Source organism: Mustela nigripes, chromosome 14, assembly GCF_022355385.1.
Source record: "Mustela nigripes isolate SB6536 chromosome 14, MUSNIG.SB6536, whole genome shotgun sequence".
NCBI classification, from domain to species: Eukaryota; Metazoa; Chordata; class Mammalia; order Carnivora; family Mustelidae; genus Mustela; species Mustela nigripes.
Window position 1 is genome coordinate 78,196,166 of NC_081570.1, and position 22,598 is coordinate 78,218,763.

A 22,598-nucleotide genomic window follows, 5' to 3' on the forward strand; every position below is an offset into this window, starting at 1 on the left:
GAATCAGGCTCCCTGTTCAGCAGGGAGCCTGCTTCCCCCTCTCTCTCTGCCTGCCTCTCTGCCTACTTGTGATCTCTGTCTGTCAAATAAATAAAATCTTAAAAACAAAAACAAAAAAACCAAATGAAAAAATTAAAAAAGACTCTTAGCTATAGAGAAGAAACTGATGGTTACCAGAAGGGAGGTGGTTGGGGGATGGATGAAATAGGTGATGGAGATTAAGAGCACACAGGTCCTGATGAGCACTGAGTAATGTACAGAATTGTTGAATCACTATATTGTACAGCTGAAACTAATATAAAACTGTATGTTAACTATACTGGAATTAAAATTTTCAAAATAATAAATAAAATAAAACGGGGTAATTGAAGAAAAATGGTTCGTAGACCTAGATATAAAAAATAAAAACATAAAACGTCTGGAAGAAAACATAGGGGAAAAAATCCTGCTGACCTGGACTTATGCAAAGATTTCTTACATTAAAGACCAAAAGTACCATCCATATCATCAAAATTAAGAAACATTTGGGGACCACCTGGTTCAGTGGGTAGAGCATGTGACTCTTGATCTAGGGGTTATGAGTTCAAACCCCACATTGGGGTATCTCCCAGAGGCTTCTCCCTCTGCCCTTCACCGTGCTTGTGCTCTCTCTTGCTCTTTCTCAAATTAATAAATAAAATATTTAAATAGTAGGAAAACAACACAATTTTTTAAAAATGTGTAAAAGTTTTTAACAGACACTTTGCCAAAGAAGAATATATTTGATGGCATTCAAGTACATAAAGATGCCTACACATTATTAGTCACTAGGGAAATGTAAATTAAAATCTCGACGAGATACTACACACCTCTTAGAATTGCCAAAATTAAAAAAATTTTCTTGACAATACCAAGTTCTTGCAAGAGTCTAACCTAACCTTAACTCTCACACCTAGCTGGTATGAGTTCAAATTGTACAGCCATTTTGGAAGTCAGTTTGGCAGTTTCTCATAAAGTTAAGTGCACACTACCACCAGGCCCAACGATCCCACTTCTAAATACTGACTCAGGTGAAAGGAAAACTTACGTTCACAAAAAAACTTCCCACGAGTGTTTATAGTGGCTTTATTCATAACAAAAGAACTGGGGAAAACTCAAATATCATTTAACTCGGGAATGGATAAACAATATGCCACACCCATTCATTGAAAACTAACAAGCAATAAAAAAGAAACAATATACGTAACAGCATAGCTGAATCTCAGATGCATTTCGCTAAATGAAAAGTAGCCATAAATAAAAGGTTACATATTATATGATTGCATTTATGTAAGAGTCTTGCAAAGAAAAAACTCGCAGGGATAGAAAACAGACCAGGGCTTTCCAGAGGCTTGCCTTTAGAACCAAAGAGGCCTGGCTGGCCGGATAACTACTCTGAACCTTGCTGGGCAATATCAACACCGTCAGAGGAATGTTAGGAATGAGTAAAGTAATAATATCTGCCATGTAGTGTGAGAATTGTTCACTGCCTCTACTCCCCGCGCCCCATAATTCTGTGATCCAGAAAAAAGGCCTCATGAAATTCCAACGGTTAACTGGGCAGGGAGAGGGCTTGAACACTGGTCCAAGTAGGAGCAGCGCTGCCTTCTGCGGTTCCCAGGATGATCTGGGAAAGTCTCCCCTTCATCTTCCCCGCAGCCGAGCAGTTTAGAACTGGGATCTCACTCCGCGGAGGAAGGCCGGTCCCCAGCCTCGCCCAGCCCGGGGCGGAACCCGCAGCGCAGGGGGTCTGCCCGGCGGCGCTCCCGGGCTGGGCGCATCGGCCCCGGAGCGCGCACCGCGAGTGCGGGAGCCCGCAGCTGGGCCACGGGACGCCGGCCGAGCGCAGCCGCCCCGGGGGCCCGCGGGGAGGCGCGCGCGGAGCCGGCTCCCGCGGACCGGCTGGCGGGCCTGGCGCGCGCCGCGCCGGCTGTCTCGCTCCGGAGCCCGAGCGAGCGCGGCTGCTCCCGCGTCCCCGAGGGGCAGCGGGCCCCGCCGCCGGCCCTGCCCGATGGCGAGGCTGCGGGATTGCCTGCTCCGCCTGACGGTCACGATCCGGTCCCTGCTCTTCTGGTCCCTGGTCTACTGCTACTGCGGGCTCTGCGCCTCCGTCTACCTGCTCAAACTTTTGTGGAGCATCGGCAAGGGACCCGCGCAGACCTTCCGGAGGGTCGCCCGGGAACACCCTCCCGCGTGTCTGAACGACCCCTCTTTGGGTACCCACTGCTACGTGCGGATCAAGGTGAAGGCCGGCGCGGGCCCGGCGGTATCGGGAGGGAACGTGACGGCCGTGAGAGCAGAGCGCGCTGGGCTGCTCCTTCCGTGACGCCCAGCGTCCCCTAGTGTTCCCGGGGCTAGCAAGAGCGTGCGGCGGGGACAGGGAAGATGCCAGGGGGAGGCAAGGCAAGAGGGGCGAGGTGTGGCGGGAGAGGGGTCGAGACCGTGTGTGTGTGTGTGTGTGTGTGTGTGTGTGTGTGTGTGTGTGTAATAGAGAGAGAGAGAGACAGAGAGAGACAGAGAGAGACTGAGAGAATGAGAATAGGTTATAAGGGGGTTCTCTCATCAGGTCCTATATATAATACAGTCCCCTCCTGCTCCACCACAACAACCCAGAATGATTCTGCTCTCTGTAAGGGAAGGCTGTCTCTCCTGTCACCTTTTTGCCCTTTAGAGCTCAGATCAGCTGTAGGGAATTGTTCCTGGTCGTGCCCTACTGTCTCATGAGGCTGTCCTTGCCCAAATATTAGAGATTGAAAGAGTAAATAGAATACGGAAATAGGACGTTATTCAGAGTAGCAGAACGGAGCATTCCCAGATGACCTTCCAGCATGAAACGATAAATAAATGGTGTATGTTTGTGAGCAAAGAAGCTGACTTACAATGTCAGAGACCAAAGAATGAAGTAAAAAGTGAATGTCAACCGTGCATTCAGACTGGAACTGTTCATGCTTGTCCCAAGCCTCCCAGCAGCCCACGGATATTCCATTTCCTGAGGCTCCAGGTGGTGAGGGGATATGGCCCTTCTGGATGCCCCCTGCAGTCTGACTCACAGGCCTGTCAAACTAGCCTCACAGGAGGGGTTATTTATGTCACCAAGTGCAAGAGTCCTATTAGGAGATACACTGTCCAGCTGCTAGAGTTCAAAAGACGAAGGGCACATTTTTCATACCCTTATCAGCCTGGAGTATGTATGAGGATGAAATGAATTGATGTTTGTAAAACAAACAAAGAAAAACCCAAATAAATAAAAACGTAGAACAGTGCCTAGTACATAGGAAGTGTAACAAAATATTTGTTCACTAAATCCAGTCAAGTGGACAAGACTCATCACCAATAAAAGAAGTTACTAAACTTCTAGAAAGGCATTCTGCAGTTGAGGGCAAAGTCAGTTTTGTTATCTTGGTCCAACCTGGGGTGGGGAAGCAGTGAAAAAGAGTCCTCTGGAATTCCTCATACTGCTTTTCCTCCTTGTCTGGCCACCTAAAGAGTTTCCCCCAGAGACAGAAACCATGGAGTGGAAAGAATATTGTCCTCTAAGGTGGGACAGAATGGGGTTCGGGTCACAGCCCTGCTCCCAAGCACCTTTATGCCCCATGTGAATATCTTTGGACTTTAGTTTCCAAATCTGTAAAAATGATGGGGTTGAATTAACCTTTTAAGATTTTCTTACATCTGGAAACCCTCTTGCTTGGGTTACCTGATGTAAAACTCAGTCTCTGTGCTCATCTCTTGGTTCTCGGTTTCTTTCTTCACTTTTTTTCTGAATTTTTGTTTTCCATTCTTGCTCCCCTCCCCCCATTTTCTTCTTTTCAGTTTGCTTTGTGTTTGCTGTATTCCTGTCTCACCCCCATGCCTTTTATTTTCCTTGGGCAGCCTTGTCTCCCACATGCAGAGAGAAGTCTTGGGCACTCAGAGAGTTCTGCTGTTAGAAATACATTGAGGTGACATGAGGAGCAGGAAGCAAAGGGAGCTGTACATGCAACTCTCAACTTAAAATAATAATGTGGGAAGGAGAGAACTAAAAATAAGGAAAGGAGGTGTGAATTATATAACTGATGGCACAGCTCTTGACGGGCAAGCTGAGAAAAGTACATGACTAGGAGGTAAACATGGCAGGAATATAAATTCAGATCAGAATTATTTACATGTCCTGTGGAATTTGAATGAGATGAAATGTGACACATCAGTAAGATGAAAGTCACAAATTGTGACATTGTTCCAGAAGCTTGTAACTTAGAAATTGACCTTGTAAATAGAACAAGAAGGGAAAGTACTATAAAGGAAATGTCAACAAAAGTAAATCTAATTTACTCTATTAATAAATCATGGAGTTTTTTTTCTTTTTGAAATTGAATGATATCTACTTTATTTCTTGATATTGAAAATAATGCAAATGAGCTTTTTCTCTAATGAAATTAAGATACTGAATGCACTACTTTTGGCAAAATATCACTAAAATCCCATGCCCTCTCTTTTGTACTACAGGATTCGGGGTTAAGATTTCATTATGTTGCTGCTGGTGAAAGAGGCAAACCACTTATGCTGCTGCTGCATGGATTTCCAGAATTCTGGTAAACTTACCAACCAACTTTTTCTTTTGCATTAAGGCCTTGTCTAGTCACAGTGTCATTTTCTTGTTATGACTTTTAATCAACCTTACTTTATGGTCTCTTACCCAGTTATCCTTCCTGAATGCTCCTGAATAATAGGGATGGTTTTCCTTCTATCTCATGAAATGTGCGTGGTACCAGCCTAATTTTGTTCCGTCCTTCCTCCCTGCCTCCCTCCCACCGTTCCTTTCTTTCCTCCTTCCTCCCTTCCTCTCTCTCTCTCTCTCTCTCTCTCTTTTTGGTGAAAAATTAAAAGAAGTATTGTTTAGTGTTTCAAATTTCTGAACTAGTTGCTAAACAGTTTTCATAGTGTCTACTGTGGACCATATGCCACGTTGGGTAGGGAAAGGAGATTGAAAAGAAATCAAAGGTATAGAGTGCCTGTTATCTGGAAGGTCTACAAGAAGCCTCAGGTGAGGGGAAGATGGAGAAAGAAGAGGACTCTTAGAAACTGAAGACGAACTATTTCCTATGCATGTAACAACAAACTCATGAATGCAGGATAAATTAAGGACCTAAATATTTTGCATTAGGAAGAAACCTATAACCAAAAATATACAGTTGCTAGTTACCTAGAAGAAAATGTTCTGTTCTCCTTTGAACCTCCTAGAGCCAAATAAGTACAGATGATGGCAACATATGATTAAACTTTAAAAATATGAATATCTTTTTAAAAGATGCTACATATGGTGGTAAAAAGACAACCAAGCCTTTTGACAACAGGGCTATGATCTCAAGATAGTTCCCAAACTAAATGCGAAGAAATGGATGAAAAATAACCATATCCTCCGAGCCGACTGAAAGGCAGAATATGTTATATCTTTTGAAAGGTCTGGATTTATGCCCTGTCACCAAATTTTTCCCTTATTAGCACTCTTAACACTTAGAATTTCACCATTACGTATGGTACACCTCCTTCACAGTTTAAAAGATTTTGTCTTATCCAAAGTCCTAATTTTAAATGCATCTAGCTCTCAGAGATATGACCCTAATACACTTTAATTAATACATTATCGGTGAAAGAGACTTAATTAATAAATACACTGAGAACACTAGTGCATGAGGAAGTATTAGGTATTGAAGAAAAGAATGGAGTGTGGCAAAACTCCATGGACCTCATCATTTTTCCAGAGCAAAAAGCCTATAGATGTCTTTTTTTCTGAGATTTTTCCCCATCATGAAGATTTTTCTCCCCTCTGTATTCACCTACATGAATAAACATAAGTCGCTTTCATGTTCAACTTTTATCTGTGCTTCCATCTGGAGACAACTTAATTAGGTGGTAAACAGCCCAGTGCAATTCAAGCGTATGTATGTAGACTCGGTTAGTGGCGTGCTTGACATGATTGGCTCACAATAAAATTTAAGTCGGAAGCATTAGTCAAATCTGCATAAAGTAACATAGGCAGTGAATTCTGGCTTAATCACTTACTCTGCAGGATCCCGCACAATCATCTGCAATAATCTTACCGAGTTGTTGGGAAGATAAAGAGTCAAAATATGCAGAAGGCCTTTCACAGAGCCCCAGTGAATACTCAGCAAATGTTCATTTTCTTCCTTCCTTCCTGTTCACCCAGTGCGGAGAGCCACGCGCAGGGGCTAGCATCTGCCAGGCATTTATTAATAGGGCCCCTCTCCCTAAGAAACTATTAACTAAAGTGCGCTGAGATCATACTTGTTTGAGAGCTAGCTGCATTTTAAATCAGGACTTTAGATGATACAAAATCTTTAAAATTCTAAAGGAGGTGAAATATACGGAATAGCGGAATTCTAGTTAGAAGAGCGAGAGTAATGAAAACATTTGGAGATAGCCCATTGTCCCAGACCTGGGCAAAAATAATTTCTTGAATGCTGCTGCTGCTGCTAGTTAACATTTATGGACTGTTTACTATGTGGCAGGCACTCTTCTAAGTGTTTTACTTACCTCTCATTTCAACCTCACAGCTAGCCTTCTGAAATCAGCAGGGTCAGAGCGTAAGGCATATCCTATCTTTGACCATCAGAACTGACCTCTCCTGCTTGTCCTCAGGATGTAGGAATGATAATCATCGGACATCAGGCAGAGCTTTTCACCCTTCAAATTTCACGCCTTATAGAAACATTCAAGAGGGTGTTAAAAGTTAGCTAACCACGCAAGAACACCTCCCTCTAACATTTTGGATCATTGTTCTAAATAAAATTCGTGATCTGTTCGGGGGGCGGTTGATATTTAACTTTGTAGAAAGAAAAGACTCAAAAGCTCTTCTGTCTTTCCACCCCACAGCAACCCCAGTACTCATCGATGCTCTTTTCTCTTGGGGAACTTCACTTCCTTTACACGTGAGGTTGTTACCATAAAAATAAACATAAACAAATCTACAACTTCTTCAGCAACTTGGTAATTGTTGCAAAGAAACAGCAAGTAGCAATGATATCCTTTTGATAGAGGACAGTTGATGCTGTCTGTCATATTTCAGAATGATACTTTTGTACATTTTTCACACCACTGTCCCATTATTTACTCTTCATAAGAGCCTCCTTACAAAATAGAAATGCCTGGTGATTCTTGTACGTGTCTTCTAATCTTCAGTGGACAAGACAGCCTGGGAGAAGCCCAGCACTGGTCCCTCCCTGGACATCAGTCCAATTTGCTCTGGCAAAGTCAAGTCTTGGATGTGTTACTCTGGGAACTCCCTTGCTATGACTTTAAAAACAAAACAAAAAACAGTGAACCCCCATAGCTCAGCTACTCAAACAGCATATTGAATTTACTAAGCTTTGCTGCCCCTTAATCTCAAAGCTATCCGGTTGTTTAGGGAAAGTCTAAAAGCAACTACGTGGGGATTGCTGATAATCAGAAACCTCTGCTAGACTATGTCATACACTAAACCAAGACTTCTGTGTTGAACTTTGTCCTTCCTTCTGGTCAGACTGCCACTATTACCTATTAGGAGTCTAGTTGATTCCATTCAGATGCTCCATTCAGAAAAATGTTAAATAAATTTCAGAAAAAAGTCGTTTTGATTAAACCACTTCCAGTCTCTCTCTTGGCCTTCCTCTCTTTTTTCAAAAGCCCATTCTCTTGCATTTCTATCTTCTTTAAAAGCCAAAAACAACAAAGCAAGAAACTCTGTCTGACATTTCAAACCAGTTCAAATTTGCATAATAAGTATAAATATTATTCCTCTATTAATCAAGTTTTGCCTAAATACATATGAAACTATAAACTTATTTGTAGATCAAGTAGGTCAGAATATTTGACACAATGAAAACAAAATAATCATAAATTGGCAATGTGTATAAAAATGATTTTAAACAGAAAAGCACTGTATACATGCAAAATATTTTCTGCATTTATCATCATTACCTAAGAATAGCTGTTGAGAATTGATGACATTTAATATAAGATGTTACATGAAAACAATAAAAATTCTGGGTCTTCTTTCTTAAAATCTAAAGGAAACATCAAACAGGATCTGCATCTTGGAGACTGTTAGCTAAATTATCCCAAAATAAAGTTGTTTGTCAGGAGATGGTTTTTCTCCCACTCTCTCTCCACCTCAATTTGCATCGCTTTTAAAAATATTTGGAGCTGATGCAGGCAGTTTCTTTGAGTTGTCTTCATCACCAGCTGTACGGAGTGCATTCGTCATTACTCAAGTGCTGAGGCAAGGGAGGGCTCTTGGTACACACAGCTGAGCCCAGAGGCTGATGACTATGGCCTTTTCTCTGTTGTGAAGGGGAAAAGGATATTCTACATCTGAATGTGGCTATCCTGGTAAACCAGAAGTCCTCTTATGTCAAGAGTAATCACTAGGAAGGGGGTTGCTTTTTTTTTAGAAGAATCATCTGCTAATACCTGAAGGTACCAGAAAAAAAAAATGTGGATGAAAATAGCTAGCTGTGTTTCTTTGTAATATTTTTAGGAATTACTGATTTTTTAAAAGTAGGCTCCTTGCCCAGTGTGGAGTTTGAACTCATGACCCTGAGATCAAGCTTCACATGCTCTGGCTCTGTGGACTGAGCCAGCCAGGTGCCCCTGAGTTACTGATTTTGTAATATGTTTCATTTCTGGGTCAAGGGGCTCAATTTTGTTTACTATCATATGAATGAGATGCCCATCCATCTATCTCTGGGGTGATTTCTTTTTCAGCTTAGAGGGTGAATCAAATATGCTTTGTGAATTCTGGGAAGGTTACATTTAAGATTTTTTTTTTGCGATTTATTAAAATAGCAGCTGCCCTGTTTCTTAGAAATGCTGAAGATATTGTTTGGCTCCTCTATGGATGACAGCAATAGTTGAATTTATTTGTAAGACAATTTAAATTATTAATAAGAGAGTGAAATATGCTTGTATTATGTTTGTATAATCTCTAATGCAATTTTAAATGTAAAATATTGCAGGATTCTACACATTCCTTTGAGTCAAATTTCACAGACGTTGACTATAAATTCCCCAACAGGAACTTGGGAACTTTAGTCATCCCTGCCTCATGGTTTGAACTGGGGCAGAGTTTTATTGAGCAGCTGGTCCTTCTAGCACTGTCAAGACTCAGTCTTGTTTGTTTCACTTATGCAACACATTTTTACTGAGCACCTACATAGTCTAAATATTGAGTGGAAGCACCAGACACAGTAGATCATTGTAAAGCTCATGCTCAGTCCCCTGAAGAGTGTATGTGCAAGTGGGAGAGTAAGAAGGGCTTCACCCAACCCACCGAGAAAGGTGGGGGCCAGCGGGTTCCCCTGGAAGTGGAGATGCTCAGAGTGAGGAGTTCAGTGAAGGGGAAGGGCAGGGATTTGGGGGAGCAGGGAAATGGCAAAGAATGTTGTTGCAGACAGAAGATATCACAGGAACAAAGTCAAAGGCAATATGGCCATTGGATCGCTACAGGGGGCTTCCCGCTACAGGGGCAGTGTACCTGGGACTCAGGACAGAATACCTTGGTGTGAATCCTTGCTCTGCTCTTTGCTAATTCTGTGGCCTTTGGCAAGGCAATTAGCCTTTCTGTGCCTCTGGATTTTTTAGGTCTGCTGTGGGGATAATAATAATATCTACTTCACAGTTTTGTTTTGCAGATCAACATTACTATATGTGAAACACTTAGAATGGTGCCCTGGCATGTACTAAGAATGATATAACCGCCCGCTCCTTTGATCATACAGCAAATGACAAAGAGTGTAAAATAATCAGGCTGGAAGATTGGGTCTTAGTCAAATCTTGGAGGTTTTGTCTGCCATGGTGACGAGCTTGGGCTGCATGTTATGAGTACAGGCAGACCTTGTTTTATTGTGTTTCACAGATACTGCAGTTTTTGGTTTGGGGTTTTTTGTTTTTGGTTTGGGTTTTTTTTTTTTTTTTTTTTTGGCTTTTTAAAATTTTTTATTGTTTTCACAAACTGGAGGTTTGTGGCAACCCTGAGTAGAGCAGGGCTGTTGGAGTCATTTTCCCAACAGCATTTTCTGATTTTGTGTCTCCATATCACGTTTTGGTAATTTTTGCAATATTGCAAACTCTTTAATTATTATTGTTACATTTGTTATGGTGATCTGTGCTCAGTGATCTTTGGTGTTACTACTGTAATTGCCTTGGGGAGCCATATACCACACCTACATGAGATGGTGAACTTAAGGATGGATGCCTGTTGTGTGTGTTCTGATGGCTCCACCAGTAATGCTTTCCCCCATCTCTCTCCCTCTCCTCGGCTCTCCCTGTTCTCTGAGACACACAATATTGAAATTAAGCCAGTTGATAACCCTACAATGGCCTCTAAATGTTCAAATGAAATAAGGAGTCCCATATCTCTCATTTTAAATCAAAAGCCAGAAATGATTAAGCTTAGTGAGGAAGGCATGTCAAAAGCTGAGATAGGCTGAAAGCGAGGCCTCTCCCACCAGTTAGCCAAGTTGTGAATGCTAGGAAAAGTTCTTTTTTTTTTTTTTTAAGATTTCATTTATTATTTTTTTTCTTTTTGACAGAGAGATAGAGAGAGAGCACAAGTAGGCAGAGCAGCAGGCAGGGGGAGAAGGAGAAGCAGGCTCTCTGTGGAGCGAGGAGCCCGAGGTGGGGCTTGATCCCAGGACCCTGTTAAGCACCCAGGCAGGTACTTAACCAACTGAGCCACCCAGGCGCCCCTGCTGTGAAGAAGTCCTTAAAGGAAATTGGAAGTGCTATTCCAATGAACATACAAATGATAAGAAAGTGAAACAGCCTTATTTTTGATATGGAGAAAGTATCAGTGGTCTGGGTAGAAGATCAAACCAGCCACAACATTCCCTTAAGCCAGAGCCTAATTCAGAGCCAGGCCCTAACTATCTTCACTTCTGTGAAGGCTCAGGCAGGTGAGAAAGCTGCAGGAGAAAAGTTGGAAGCTAACAGGGGTGGGTTCATGAGGTTTGAGAAAAGAAGTCATCTTCAGAACAGACAAGTGCAAGGTGAAGCAAAGTGCTGATGTAGAAGCTTCAGCAAGTCATGCAGAAGGTATGGCTCAGATCAGTCATGAAGGTGGCAACAATAAACAATAAATTTTCAAGTAGATGAAACAGCCTTCTATTGGAAGAATATGTTTTCTAGGGCTTTCCTAGCTAGAGAGAAGTTAACACTTGGCCTCAAAATTTCAAGGACAGGTTGACAGTCTTGTTAGAGGTTAATACAGATGGTGACTTGAAGTTGAAGCAATGATCACTGATTATTCTGAAAATTCTAGAGCCCTTAAGAATTATGCTAAATCCATTCAGCCTGTTTTCTATAAATGGAACAACAAAGCCTGGATGACAGCACATCTGTTTACAACATGTTTGCTGAATATTTTAAATCCACTGTTGAGATCTACTGTTCAGAAAAAAAAAAAAAGGGGGGTTTCTTTCAAAATATGACTGCTCACTGACAATGCACCTGGTTACCCAGGAGCTCTAATGGAGCTGGACAACGAGATTACTGTTGTTCTCATGCCTGCTAACACAACATCCATTCTGCAGCCCGTGGGTCATGGAGTAATTTCTACTCCTTAAGCCTAATTCTATAAGAAATACATATCATAAAGCTGTAGCTTCCATGGTGATGACTCTGAAGGATCTGGGGGCAAAGCAAATCAAAAATCTTCCGGAAAAGATTCACGATTCTAGCCGCCACTGAGAACCTTCATGACTCATGGGAAGAGGTCACAATGTCAACATGAACAGGAGTCTGGAAGAAGTTGATCCCAGCCCTCATGGGTAACCTGGCGGGCTCAGGACTCCAGTGGAGGCAGGAACAGCAGATGTAATGGAAACAGCCTGAACATGTGACTGGATGGCTATAAACTCCTGATGGATCATTCACGGCTAAGGGACTGCTTCTCACTGATGAGCAAAGACAGTGGTTTCCTGAGCTGGACTCTACTCCCGGTGAAGATGCTGGGAAGATGGTTGAAATGACAACAGAGGATTTAGAATATGACACAGACTTAGTTGATAAAGCAGAGGCAGGGTTTGAGAGGACGGACTCCAATTGTGAAAAAACTTCTACTGTGGGTAAAACACTATCAAACAGCATCACATGCTACAGAGAATCATTCATGAAAGGAAGAGTCAATCAATGCAGCAAACGTCATTGTTGTATTCTAAGAAATTGTCACAGTCACTCCAGTCTCCAGCAGCCACCACCCTGGTCAGTCAGCAGACATCAACATCGAGGCAAGACCCTCCACCAGCAAAAAGATTACAACTCTCTAAACATTCAGATGGTGGTTAGCACTTTTTTAGCAATAAAGTATTTTTTTCTTTTTCTGATTTTGTTATGCTTTTAACTTTAATTCTAGTGTAGTTAACATACAGTGTTATATTAATTTTTGGTGTTCAATATAGTGATTCAAAAGTTCTATACGAGCAATACTTCTTCTTTTTTTGAACTTTTTAATATGAGCTTATTTATTTATTTATTTATTGCTGACATATAATGTATTATTTGTTTCAGGGGTACATATCTGTGATTCATCAGTCAAGCTATACTTTTTAAATTTTTAGACATAATGCTATGTTACACACTTAATAGACTACAATGTAAATATAACTTTTATACTTACTTTATCGTGATATTTACTTTATTGTTGTGGTCTGGAACCAATCTGTAGATCTCTGAGCTATGCCTATAGTAGGGATTGAAGAAAAGATGTTAAGCAGTGAAATGACATTTGCGACCTCAGTCTGATTTTGTGGAAGACAGCACTGGGGGGAGTGAAATGCATACAGACCAATCAATAGGTTGCCGCATTAATGGAGGCCTGAATTAAGGTAATGATAGTAGGGATGGACAGGAAAAGTGATTAAATAAATATTTAAAAGCTTAAATCTGCAGAACTTTATTGATTAGGCATGAGGTAATCTCTGAAGAGGGACGAGTTAGGCTCCAGTTACAAAGACATAAAAAAAAATCAATTGAAATTTTTAAGTAAGGCTAATGAGAAAATAATATTGTTGTTGACAGATGAGATTCTCTGAGGAAACACACTGCTTCATTTGTTGCAACCTAAAGACAAGATTAGTAAGATTGCTATGATCTCACTAGGAAACATACTTTTTCTTAACGTTTTCAAATATGTCTTCATTGGTAATCCTTTTCAGATTTTCACAAATCATAGGTATCCTGATAATAAGTCAAATATTCTGTATCCATGCATAATTACAAATATGTGTCTGACACTCTTCCTGAGGACTTGTTGATGTAAAGCCCACAGTTTGCTTCATTGATCTTACTGCTTTGTGACACCTCACCTGGCAGTCTCTCTCTCACTATTGGCTTACAATTGCAGATCCCTGTGTGCACCTGGCTATTGCACTCCAAAAATCTTTTCAGACAGTTATCTCCCATTTGGCTCGTGTCAGATAATTCTACACTGTTTCCATGAACAGATGTGCATGCGGACCCATTTTTTAAATGCCTATTTGGCGTTCCACAACAATCACTTCTCGGTCTTTTGGCTAAGATCAAGTGTGGAGTTCCACAACATACTGAGTCACTTTGAAAAATCCGCATCTCTTTTTTCCTCTTTGTTATCCAAAATAATGTTGCTTGTTTGAAGAAGAAAATCTCTTGGTTCTGGGTGACTGACTGGCTCAGTTGGTAGAGCACATGACTCTTGATCTTCGGGTTGTAAATTTGAGCCCCACATTGAGTACAGAGGTTATTTAAAAATAAGATCATTTAAAAAAGAAAAGAAAAGAAAGTCTCATGGATCTTTTTATTTCATTTAATTCCGCAGTTCCCTGATCAAGCACAGTGGCGGCGGTGGGGTGCGGGAGCCGGGGGCACCTGGCGCTGCAGAGGTCTCCAGGACTTGGCTGTAGCACACTGGCCATTCATTTTTTTTTTTTTTCTTAAAAAAAAAAATTATTTATTTGACAGAGAAAGGGAAAAAAACAAAAACAAACAAACAAGAAAAAAACAAGCCAGGGTTTGGAGGAAGATGAGGAAGAGGGAGAGGTGGATTCCCACTGAGTGGGTAGCCCAACGCCAGGCTTGATCCCAGGACCCTGAGATCATGACTGGAACCAAAGTCAGAAACCTAACCCACCAGCCACCCAGAACCCCCCAATGCTGGCCATTTTAACTGGTCAGTTAATGCCAGTGCCATTTTGGCTGTTAAGTGTGTGGGTCTTTTGGGGTTTTGTTTGTTTGTTTTGTTTCCTAAGATTTATTTATTTGGGAGCGATTGAGCACAAGTGGGAGGGTCATAGGGAAAAGGAGAGAGTCAAGCAGACTCTCTGCTCATCGCAAGCCTGATGCAGCCCAAGATCTCATGACCCTGAGATCCTGACCTAAGCTGAAACCAAGAGCTGGACACTTAACTGACTGTGCCACCCAAGCTCCCCTTAAATTTTTTTTTTTAAGATTTTATTTATTTATTTGACAGAGAGAGAGAGGTCACAAACAGCCGGAGAGGCAGGCAGAGAGAGAGTGGGGGAAGCAGGCTCCCTGCAGAGCAGGTAGCCCAACATGGGGATGGATCCCAGGACCCCGAGACCATGACCTGAGCTGAAGGCAGAGGCCCAACCCACTGAGCCACCCAGGCACCCCTCCCTTAAATATTTTTAATATCACACTTGCTTGTACTCTTTCAGGATCTTCTCCACAGAAGCATATGTAAGTACAGATTCCCTGATAGCTGTGAGCATTATTTAAGGAAGGCTCGAAAATTGATTTCTTAAGTACATATAGAAGTATATTAGTTTTAGTATCTGATATTTTGTAGTGTCTATAAATAATGGTCGTCTGTTACACCCCACTGGAGCTGGTAAAAAAAAATAACAATAAATTTTTATAAAGAACTTCAGTGATCCCTTCTGATACATGTCCCTTCCTCTGGCTCACAGATGGCCTTTATAACCTTTCTCAAAATAGACAGTTTCTTAGAGTTGTCCACGTAGAAAAGCTATGTTACTCTCTGGATTTGCTACTGTGGTATTTTTAGTGTTTCTTATTTCCTGCAGGTATTCTTGGCGTCACCAACTAAGGGAATTTAAAAGTGAATATCGAGTTGTAGCGCTTGATCTGAGAGGCTATGGAGAAACAGATGCTCCCATTCATCGAGAAAATTACAAATTGGACTGTCTAATTACAGATATAAAGGATATTTTAGACTCTTTAGGTAGGTCAGCTTTAAAAAAATAGTATACTCCCTTTTAAGGGACTAACATTCAACAAATTGTGAGTTGGTAACCTCATTTCTTGGGAGGAGGCATTTTCCATTTACCTGAGCTGTTGTCTGGATCCTGTCACCATGGTTTTGGGTATTCAGTTGAGAATATTTATAGAGGATATTGAAAAGAATATATCCGGAATGACGATTCAGTCCACCAGCCAAGAATGACTTTGAAAACTTGTTTTTAAAAGTATTTCTAATGTATGCAATTAATTATTTTCAGAACTAGTTTTTGGAAATTTGATTCTTGTACTCAGAAAATTTGTTTCTTCAGAATGCACATCTAAATAATCATTTAAAAATGTTATAACATGCAGAAGCACTTGCACAATCTTTCTTCTTTTTTTTTAAGATTTTTTTTTTTTTTTTAATTTGAGAGAACACAAGCAGGAGGAGGTGCAGAGGGAGACAGAAGAGCAGACTCCCCACTGAGCAGGGACCCCCCCCCCCCAATGTGGGGCTCAAGCTCAGGACCCTGATATCATGACCTGAGCCAAAGGCATATGAACCGACTGAGCCACCCGTGTGTCCTGCGCTGTCTTTCTTATGTTGATCATCTAGTGCCACAATGTGCCAAACATGGCCATAGGCATTTATTCACATGCTTGTGGGTGTGAAGGTCAAATGTAGGCTGGACCACTGGGTCTTTGCCTCAGGTTACAGGTCCTGCTGGGACTGACTTCTCCCTCTGAGTTGGGCTGCAACACAAGTAGGTTTTCCTCTTCTCCTGGAAATGACAGAAATGGCAAGAGGGTGAGCCCAGATGCAGAACCTTTTTTCAATTTTCTGCTTGCAGCACATTGATCAAAGCAAGTCATAAGGCTGAGTCCAAAGTCAAGTCATACTCCTATGACCAAAGCAAATCACATGGTTAAGTCTAGCATAAAAGGGATAGTAACATATACTGCTTTTATGACAGCAGGGAGAGAGGAGAAGTAAATATTTTTTAACAACAGTCGAATCCACTACATCTTTTTTGGCTAAAACCCAGCTGCTACCATGGTATGTTAATTGAACTAATATTGTAAGAAACCCATGAAATCAAATTAAAGGCCTTTTCTACAATAATCTAAAGAGAACATAGATCAGGGCAATACTAAGAGGAGAAAAAAAATGGATGAGGTCTGGGGTATCAAAGCAGTGTTGTCATTTAGTCTGATTACAATAAAATAGAATCAAAAATATTGATTTCCATCAACCATATTTCATTCTTCTTCTGTGGTAATTCAGTCAGACTTGGCCTAAATTTGTCTTCATGAAATTTTCTAGGCAAATCAATAATATAGTCTTGCTTTTGACCTAATTATGTGTAATTTTTACCATGGTTTTCCAAACTCGGGTTCATGGAACAAGAGCTGAACTAGCTATTTCTGATTTAAAAAATATATATATATGTATGTATATATATTCATTCCCAGGACAGATTCTGAATCTGTAGGTCTAGAATGGAGGCTGGACATCTAAATTTTCCAAAAAGCTACTTAGGTGATTCGGACATACAGGTTTTGGAAACACCAAACTCAGTATCTTCATGAAGTGCATAATTAGAGTCAGATTATGATGGGAAGATTAGTTTCAAAAGTGTACCCATTTTATGTGTTGTAATGATGCATCCACCTTCAATGACATCAATATTTTTTTTCTCCATTACAGGATATAGCAAATGTGTTCTTATTGGTCATGACTGGGGGGGGATGATTGCTTGGCTAATTGCCATCTGTTATCCTGAAATGGTGATGAAACTTATTGTTATTAACTTCCCTCACCCAAATGTATTTACAGGTGAGTATAAATTTCAATTAAAATATTTTTGCTCGTGATAATTCACTGTTGTCACTGACACTTTGGATCAAAAACAGTAGTTTTTTAAAATTAAATGACTAAAATATGATATTAGCATATGACAATGTCAGATACCTTGGCTTTAAATATTTTACAAAAGTGACAAATTGTAGCTTCATATTTGCTTGCATAATTTTATTTTTTAGAGAATATTTTAATGCTCACTTGGATAGGGATAAGCGGAAAAAATACAGTAACATTACTTTGACAGTAATGAATCTTGACAATCTAGAAATAAGTTCTCCTCTTTCCTGACTGCTTGGGCTATCAGGAATGACACATTCTTTAAAGCCGTAGTTCTCAAATTTTGAGTTTCAGGACTCTTTTATACTCTTAAAAATTATTAAAGACCCATTGAGCTTTTGTTTATATAGGACATACATAAAAATATTTACTGTATTAAAAATTAAAAATGAGAAAATTTAAAATTATATATTAATTCATTAAAAATAGTAAATTCATGATCTGTTAACATGATTAACATTTTAATGAAAGCTAGCTACATCTTCCCAAACAAAATGTTAGTGAGAAGAATGTCACTGTTTTACATTTTTGCAAACCTGTTTAATTTTTGGCTTAATAGAAGACAGCTGGATTCTCAGATATGCTTCTGCATTCTGTCTGTTACAATATGTTGTTTGAATTGAAGTGTGTGAAGAAATCTGGCCTCACACAGATTTGTAATTGGAAAAGGGAGGAGTATTTTAATAGTCTTTTCAGATAACTGGATTTTCTTCTTTAATACGACACCAAACTCGAAAACTGGTGGTTTCTTAAAGGTTAGTAACAATGTAGAATCTGATGTCATATTAATGAACTTCTTGTACTCTATTACTTTAAATCCATTAGTCTCTCTAGCACTTTGAATGGATTTTTTACCCATGTGTAATTTTGCATCATCATGCAATGGAAGATATTGGTTTGTAGAGATATATAGATCTTCCATAAGCTGGCACATTTTATGTTATATCAAAGAATCACATTCACTAATATTGCCCCAGTATCATCAAAATGTCGTTGAGTATTGCAATGCTGTCATGCTCGCAGTAGTAAATGCACGTCTCCAAAATTCTAATTTTTATTTGAAAACTTGAATTTCATTGTTGGCAGCAAATACCCTTGATTGTTTCCCCCTGCAAGTGACAGGTTCACTTTGTTCATTTTCAAGAGACTATCTGTCAAATACTCAAGTCTGACCAATGATAATTTGTTAGCCATCCTTTCAAGTAAAAAACGGTATTCCATAAGAAATGTAGCTAATTCATCTAATCAACTCAAAGGATTGTAGGCATGCTATTCCTTGAGACAACCATTGTTCTTGGGTGACCAACAGAACTGCTTTATGTGTACATTCTGATTCATCTCAACGTTCAAAGGCCATGTACACAAGGGTTGAAATGTAATAAAATTAATAATTTTTGCTATTTTATCTAGGACATTCCTGAGTGAAACTGGCACTTAATTTTATGTGTTTATGTATTTGTTTGCTGCAAAGAAGACAATGACTGCTCCTGCTAAGACTGTTTAGTAACACTACCTTGCTTTGTGCTCAGGCAGCAATGGCTTTATCTACTATGGTTTTTGTACCATAAGCACGAATGTCAACCAAAGGAGAAAAGCTAAAAATGTCTTAGTATTATAATGAAATAGTTTTGATTGTCTGGATTGCTTAAAGGGGTCTTAGGGATCCCCAGAGGTCCACACGGGCTATACTCTGAGAACCTCTGCTATAAAGGGAACTCTTAAAATCCTCAGAGTGTTTAAAGACCAGTGAGCCGTGGCTAGGCACATTTTTATTTGGTTTTGCCAAAAACTATCATCTTATCCTCTTTAACTACCCTTGTCAAGTTTTCCGAGTTTCAGGTACTGCTATGACTCACAGCAGCCCTCTAGGGAACAAAAAAATTTATGTTGGGAACATGACTACATAAAAGGGAGAAAGGAAACATGACTACATAAATATTGTATAAGTGTAAGAGTTGGATTTTATTTTATTTTTTTAAAGTATTTATTTATTTATTTATTTATTTGAAAGAGAACAAGAGAGGACAAGTGTGGCGGAGGGAGAAGCCGGCTTTCTGCTGAGCAGGGAGCCCAATACAATGAATGGCTTAATCTCAGGACTCTGGGCTCATGACCTGAGCTGAATGCAGTGCTTAACCAACTGAGCCACCCAGGCATCCCAAGAGTTGGGTTTTAGATATAGATCCATTTGTCCCATTTCTGTTGAGGTAACAGCATGGATGATTAGGATTCAAATATCGAACTGAAATTCCCTGTATTTTTCTCAGTTGTGTTAAGTAGCAAAAGTGGTGTTACATGCTTATTCCATTGATTGGGATCCTTGAGTAAAGGTTATTTTTGTGATGTTGCTAAAAGGACAAATTGTAATTGATCATTTCAGCAAGAAGATTCTTGAAATATTTCTGGAATTGTTTTATTCAGATTAGGTTCAACCTTAGTCAGCTTAATATAAGGTCTTCAAGTAATATGCCTGTATTTAACCCTTAATTATATTGCTATCTCTCTTTTTTTTTTTAAGATTTTATTTATTTATCAGAGAGAGAGAGAGGGCAGAGAGCAAGCACAGGCAGACAGAACGGCAGGCAGAGGCAGAGGGAGAAGCAGGCTCCCTGCTGAGCAAGGAGCCCGATGTGGGACTCGATCCCAGGACGCTGGGATCATGACCTGAGCCGAAGGCAGCTGCTTAACCAACTGAGCCACACAGGCGTCCCTATATTGCTATCTCTTAAGGCAGGGCTGAATAAACTCTGTTCGATGATGACTTTACAAAAAGTATAGCATAACTTATCTCCACTTATCTGAGAATTATAGTTCTAAAAATTCCAACTATGTGAACACTAGCCATGTTAGTTACAAAATTAGAAATAAAAAAGATGACCTCTGTAGCAAAAATTATATATACATAGTGCACAAGAAAAAATAAGTATGCATACTTAATGTGTGTGATTACACTACTCACCAGTTCAAAGCTTCAGTGTCTTTCCAAAGCCCTTAAAAATCCATCTCCTCTGGCCCTCCCAGACCAGATTTCTGTTTTGCTCTCTGACTCATCTCATACAACCTCTCCCTCCTCATTCACTACACACCAGCCACACTGACGTTCTTTCTTCTTCCTAAATGTGCCCAGCCCAGGACCTACTTTTTGTTCTTGGATTTTCTCCCTAGATCTTTGCATAGCCACCTCCCTCTTACCTTTCAGGACTTAGTCCACATATCACATCCCCAGAGAAGCCTATTCTGATCACCTCTGCTAATAATAGTCCTCCACAACACCCAATCATCACTCTCAATCAGATTACCTTGTTTTAATTTTCTTTATGATATTATTGCTATCTAAAATCATCTTTTAAAGTATCAATACTTATTGTATAAGCCCCTTATTTTTTTTTTTAAGATTTTATTTATTTACTTGAGAGAGAGACAGTGAGAGAGAGCATGAACGAGGAGAAGGTCAGAGAGAGAAGCAGACTCCCTGTGGAGTTGGGAGCCCGATGCGGGACTCGATCCCGGGACTCCAGGATCATGACCTGAGCCGAAGGCAGTCGTCCAACCAACTGAGCCACCCAGGCGTCCCTGTATAAGCCCCTTATTAATGGAAACCTCTTCTGTCTTGTTGACTGCTAAATCCCCTCACACACAGTAGATATTCAAATATTCCCTGAATGAATGAATTTTCTAGTATAAACTTACGGAAACACTTTAGTTTCTGTTGAGGCCCAATGAATAAGGTATTCAAATCCCCCTGTAAAGAAAGTCTTTATTTATTTTTTTTAAAGAATTTTTATTTATTTATTTATTTGACAGAGAGAGAGAGAGAGCACAAGTAGGCAGAGAGGCAGGCAGAGAGAAGAGGAAGCAGGCTCCCCTTTGAGCAGAGATCCTGATGCAGGGCTTGATCCCAGGACCCTGAGATCATGACCTGAGCCGAAGGCAGAGGCTTAACCCACTGAACCACCCAGGCACCCCAAGAAAGTCTTTTAAACAACAGAAAATTGGGGCGCCTGGGTGGCTCAGCAGGTTAAAACCTCTGTCTTTGGCTCAGATCATGGCCCCAGCGTCCTATATCATCGGACTCTGCTCAGCAGGGAGCCTGCTTCCTCCTCTCTCTCTGCCTGCCTCTCTTCCTACTTGTGATCTCTCTCTCTCTCTGTGTCAAATAAATAAATAAAATCTTAAAAAAAACAAAAACAGAAAATTACCTCCCCGTATATCCCTAGGAAAAGTGTGAGGTTACTGATAATAACCTTGGAGAAAAAGCAGTGTCGTTTGGGTTTCCCGTTCCTTTCTGAGTCAAGACTTCATAAAATGAAGTTTTCTTTTTATTTAAAGGGTTATAAACTTTCTAAACACTTGAAATATCCATAATAAAATATAAGAACATAGAAATTGTTCCAAAGATGATGTAGCCACTCTGGAAAATAGTATGGAGTTTACTCAAAAAGATGAAAATAGATCTACCTTACCTGAGTATTTACCCCGAAGTTACAAATGTAGTGATCCGAAGGGGCACATGCACCCCAATGTTTATAGCAGCAATGTCCACAATAGCCAAACTATGGAAAGAGCCCAGATGTCCATTAACAGATGAATGGATAAAGAAGAGGTGGTATATATATAATGGAATACTATGCAGCCATCAAAACCTCTGAAATCTTGCCATTTGCAATGACGTGGATGGAACTAGAGGATATTATACTAAGTGAAATAAGTCAATCAGAAAAACAATTATCATATGATCCCATTGATAGGAATTTGAGAAAAAAGAGGCTTATATAGGGGAAGGGAGGGAAAAAATGAAAAAAGTTGAAAGCAGAGAGGGATACAAACTGTAAGAGACTCTTAATCTCAGGAAACAAACTGAGGGTTCCTGGATGGAGGGGGTGGGAGGGATGGGATGGCTGAGTGATAGACATTGGAGAGGATGTGTGCTATGGTGAGCGCTGTGAATTGTGTAAGACTGATGAATCACAGACCTGTACCCTTGAAACAAATAATACATTATATGTTAATTTTTTTTAAAGAAATTTTTCCAAAGAGAATATACAACGGCTTACTTGTGGATTTTTTTCATCTCAAAGGTGAAATTGCCTTAATTTCTTTCAATAGTAAGTGATGAATACACCTTGGATAAGGTCTAACGTAGCACTTTAATTTCAGAATATATTTTACGACACCCTGTCCAGCTGTTCAGATCCAGCCATTATTACTTCTTCCAAATACCATGGTTCCCAGAATTTATGTTCTCAATAAATGATTTTAAGGTAAGTCAAATATGGTGATGGATGTTAACTAGAATTATTGTGGTGATCATTTTGCAATGCATATAAATATACATTGTATATTTATTATGTATATGTGTATATATATTATGTTGTATACCTGAAACTAATATAATGCTATAGGTCAATTATACCCTTAGAATAAAACTGAAAAACTGGAGCCCAAG

At 40.1% G+C, this 22,598-nt stretch overlaps 1 protein-coding gene across 1 annotated transcript in view; it reads left to right on the forward strand.

Moving 5' to 3' along the window:
- Positions 1 to 1,930: 1,930 nt before the first annotated feature.
- EPHX4 (epoxide hydrolase 4) overlaps positions 1,931 to 22,598 on the forward strand; it is a 42,628-nt gene continuing 21,960 nt past the window's right edge. The window contains exons 1-5 of the mRNA XM_059377173.1: positions 1,931 to 2,260; positions 4,504 to 4,589; positions 15,075 to 15,232; positions 16,940 to 17,068; positions 22,310 to 22,413. Coding sequence (XP_059233156.1) covers positions 2,030 to 2,260; positions 4,504 to 4,589; positions 15,075 to 15,232; positions 16,940 to 17,068; positions 22,310 to 22,413 — 708 coding nt within the window. The 5' untranslated portion in view covers positions 1,931 to 2,029. The remainder of the gene's footprint in view (positions 2,261 to 4,503; positions 4,590 to 15,074; positions 15,233 to 16,939; positions 17,069 to 22,309; positions 22,414 to 22,598) is intronic.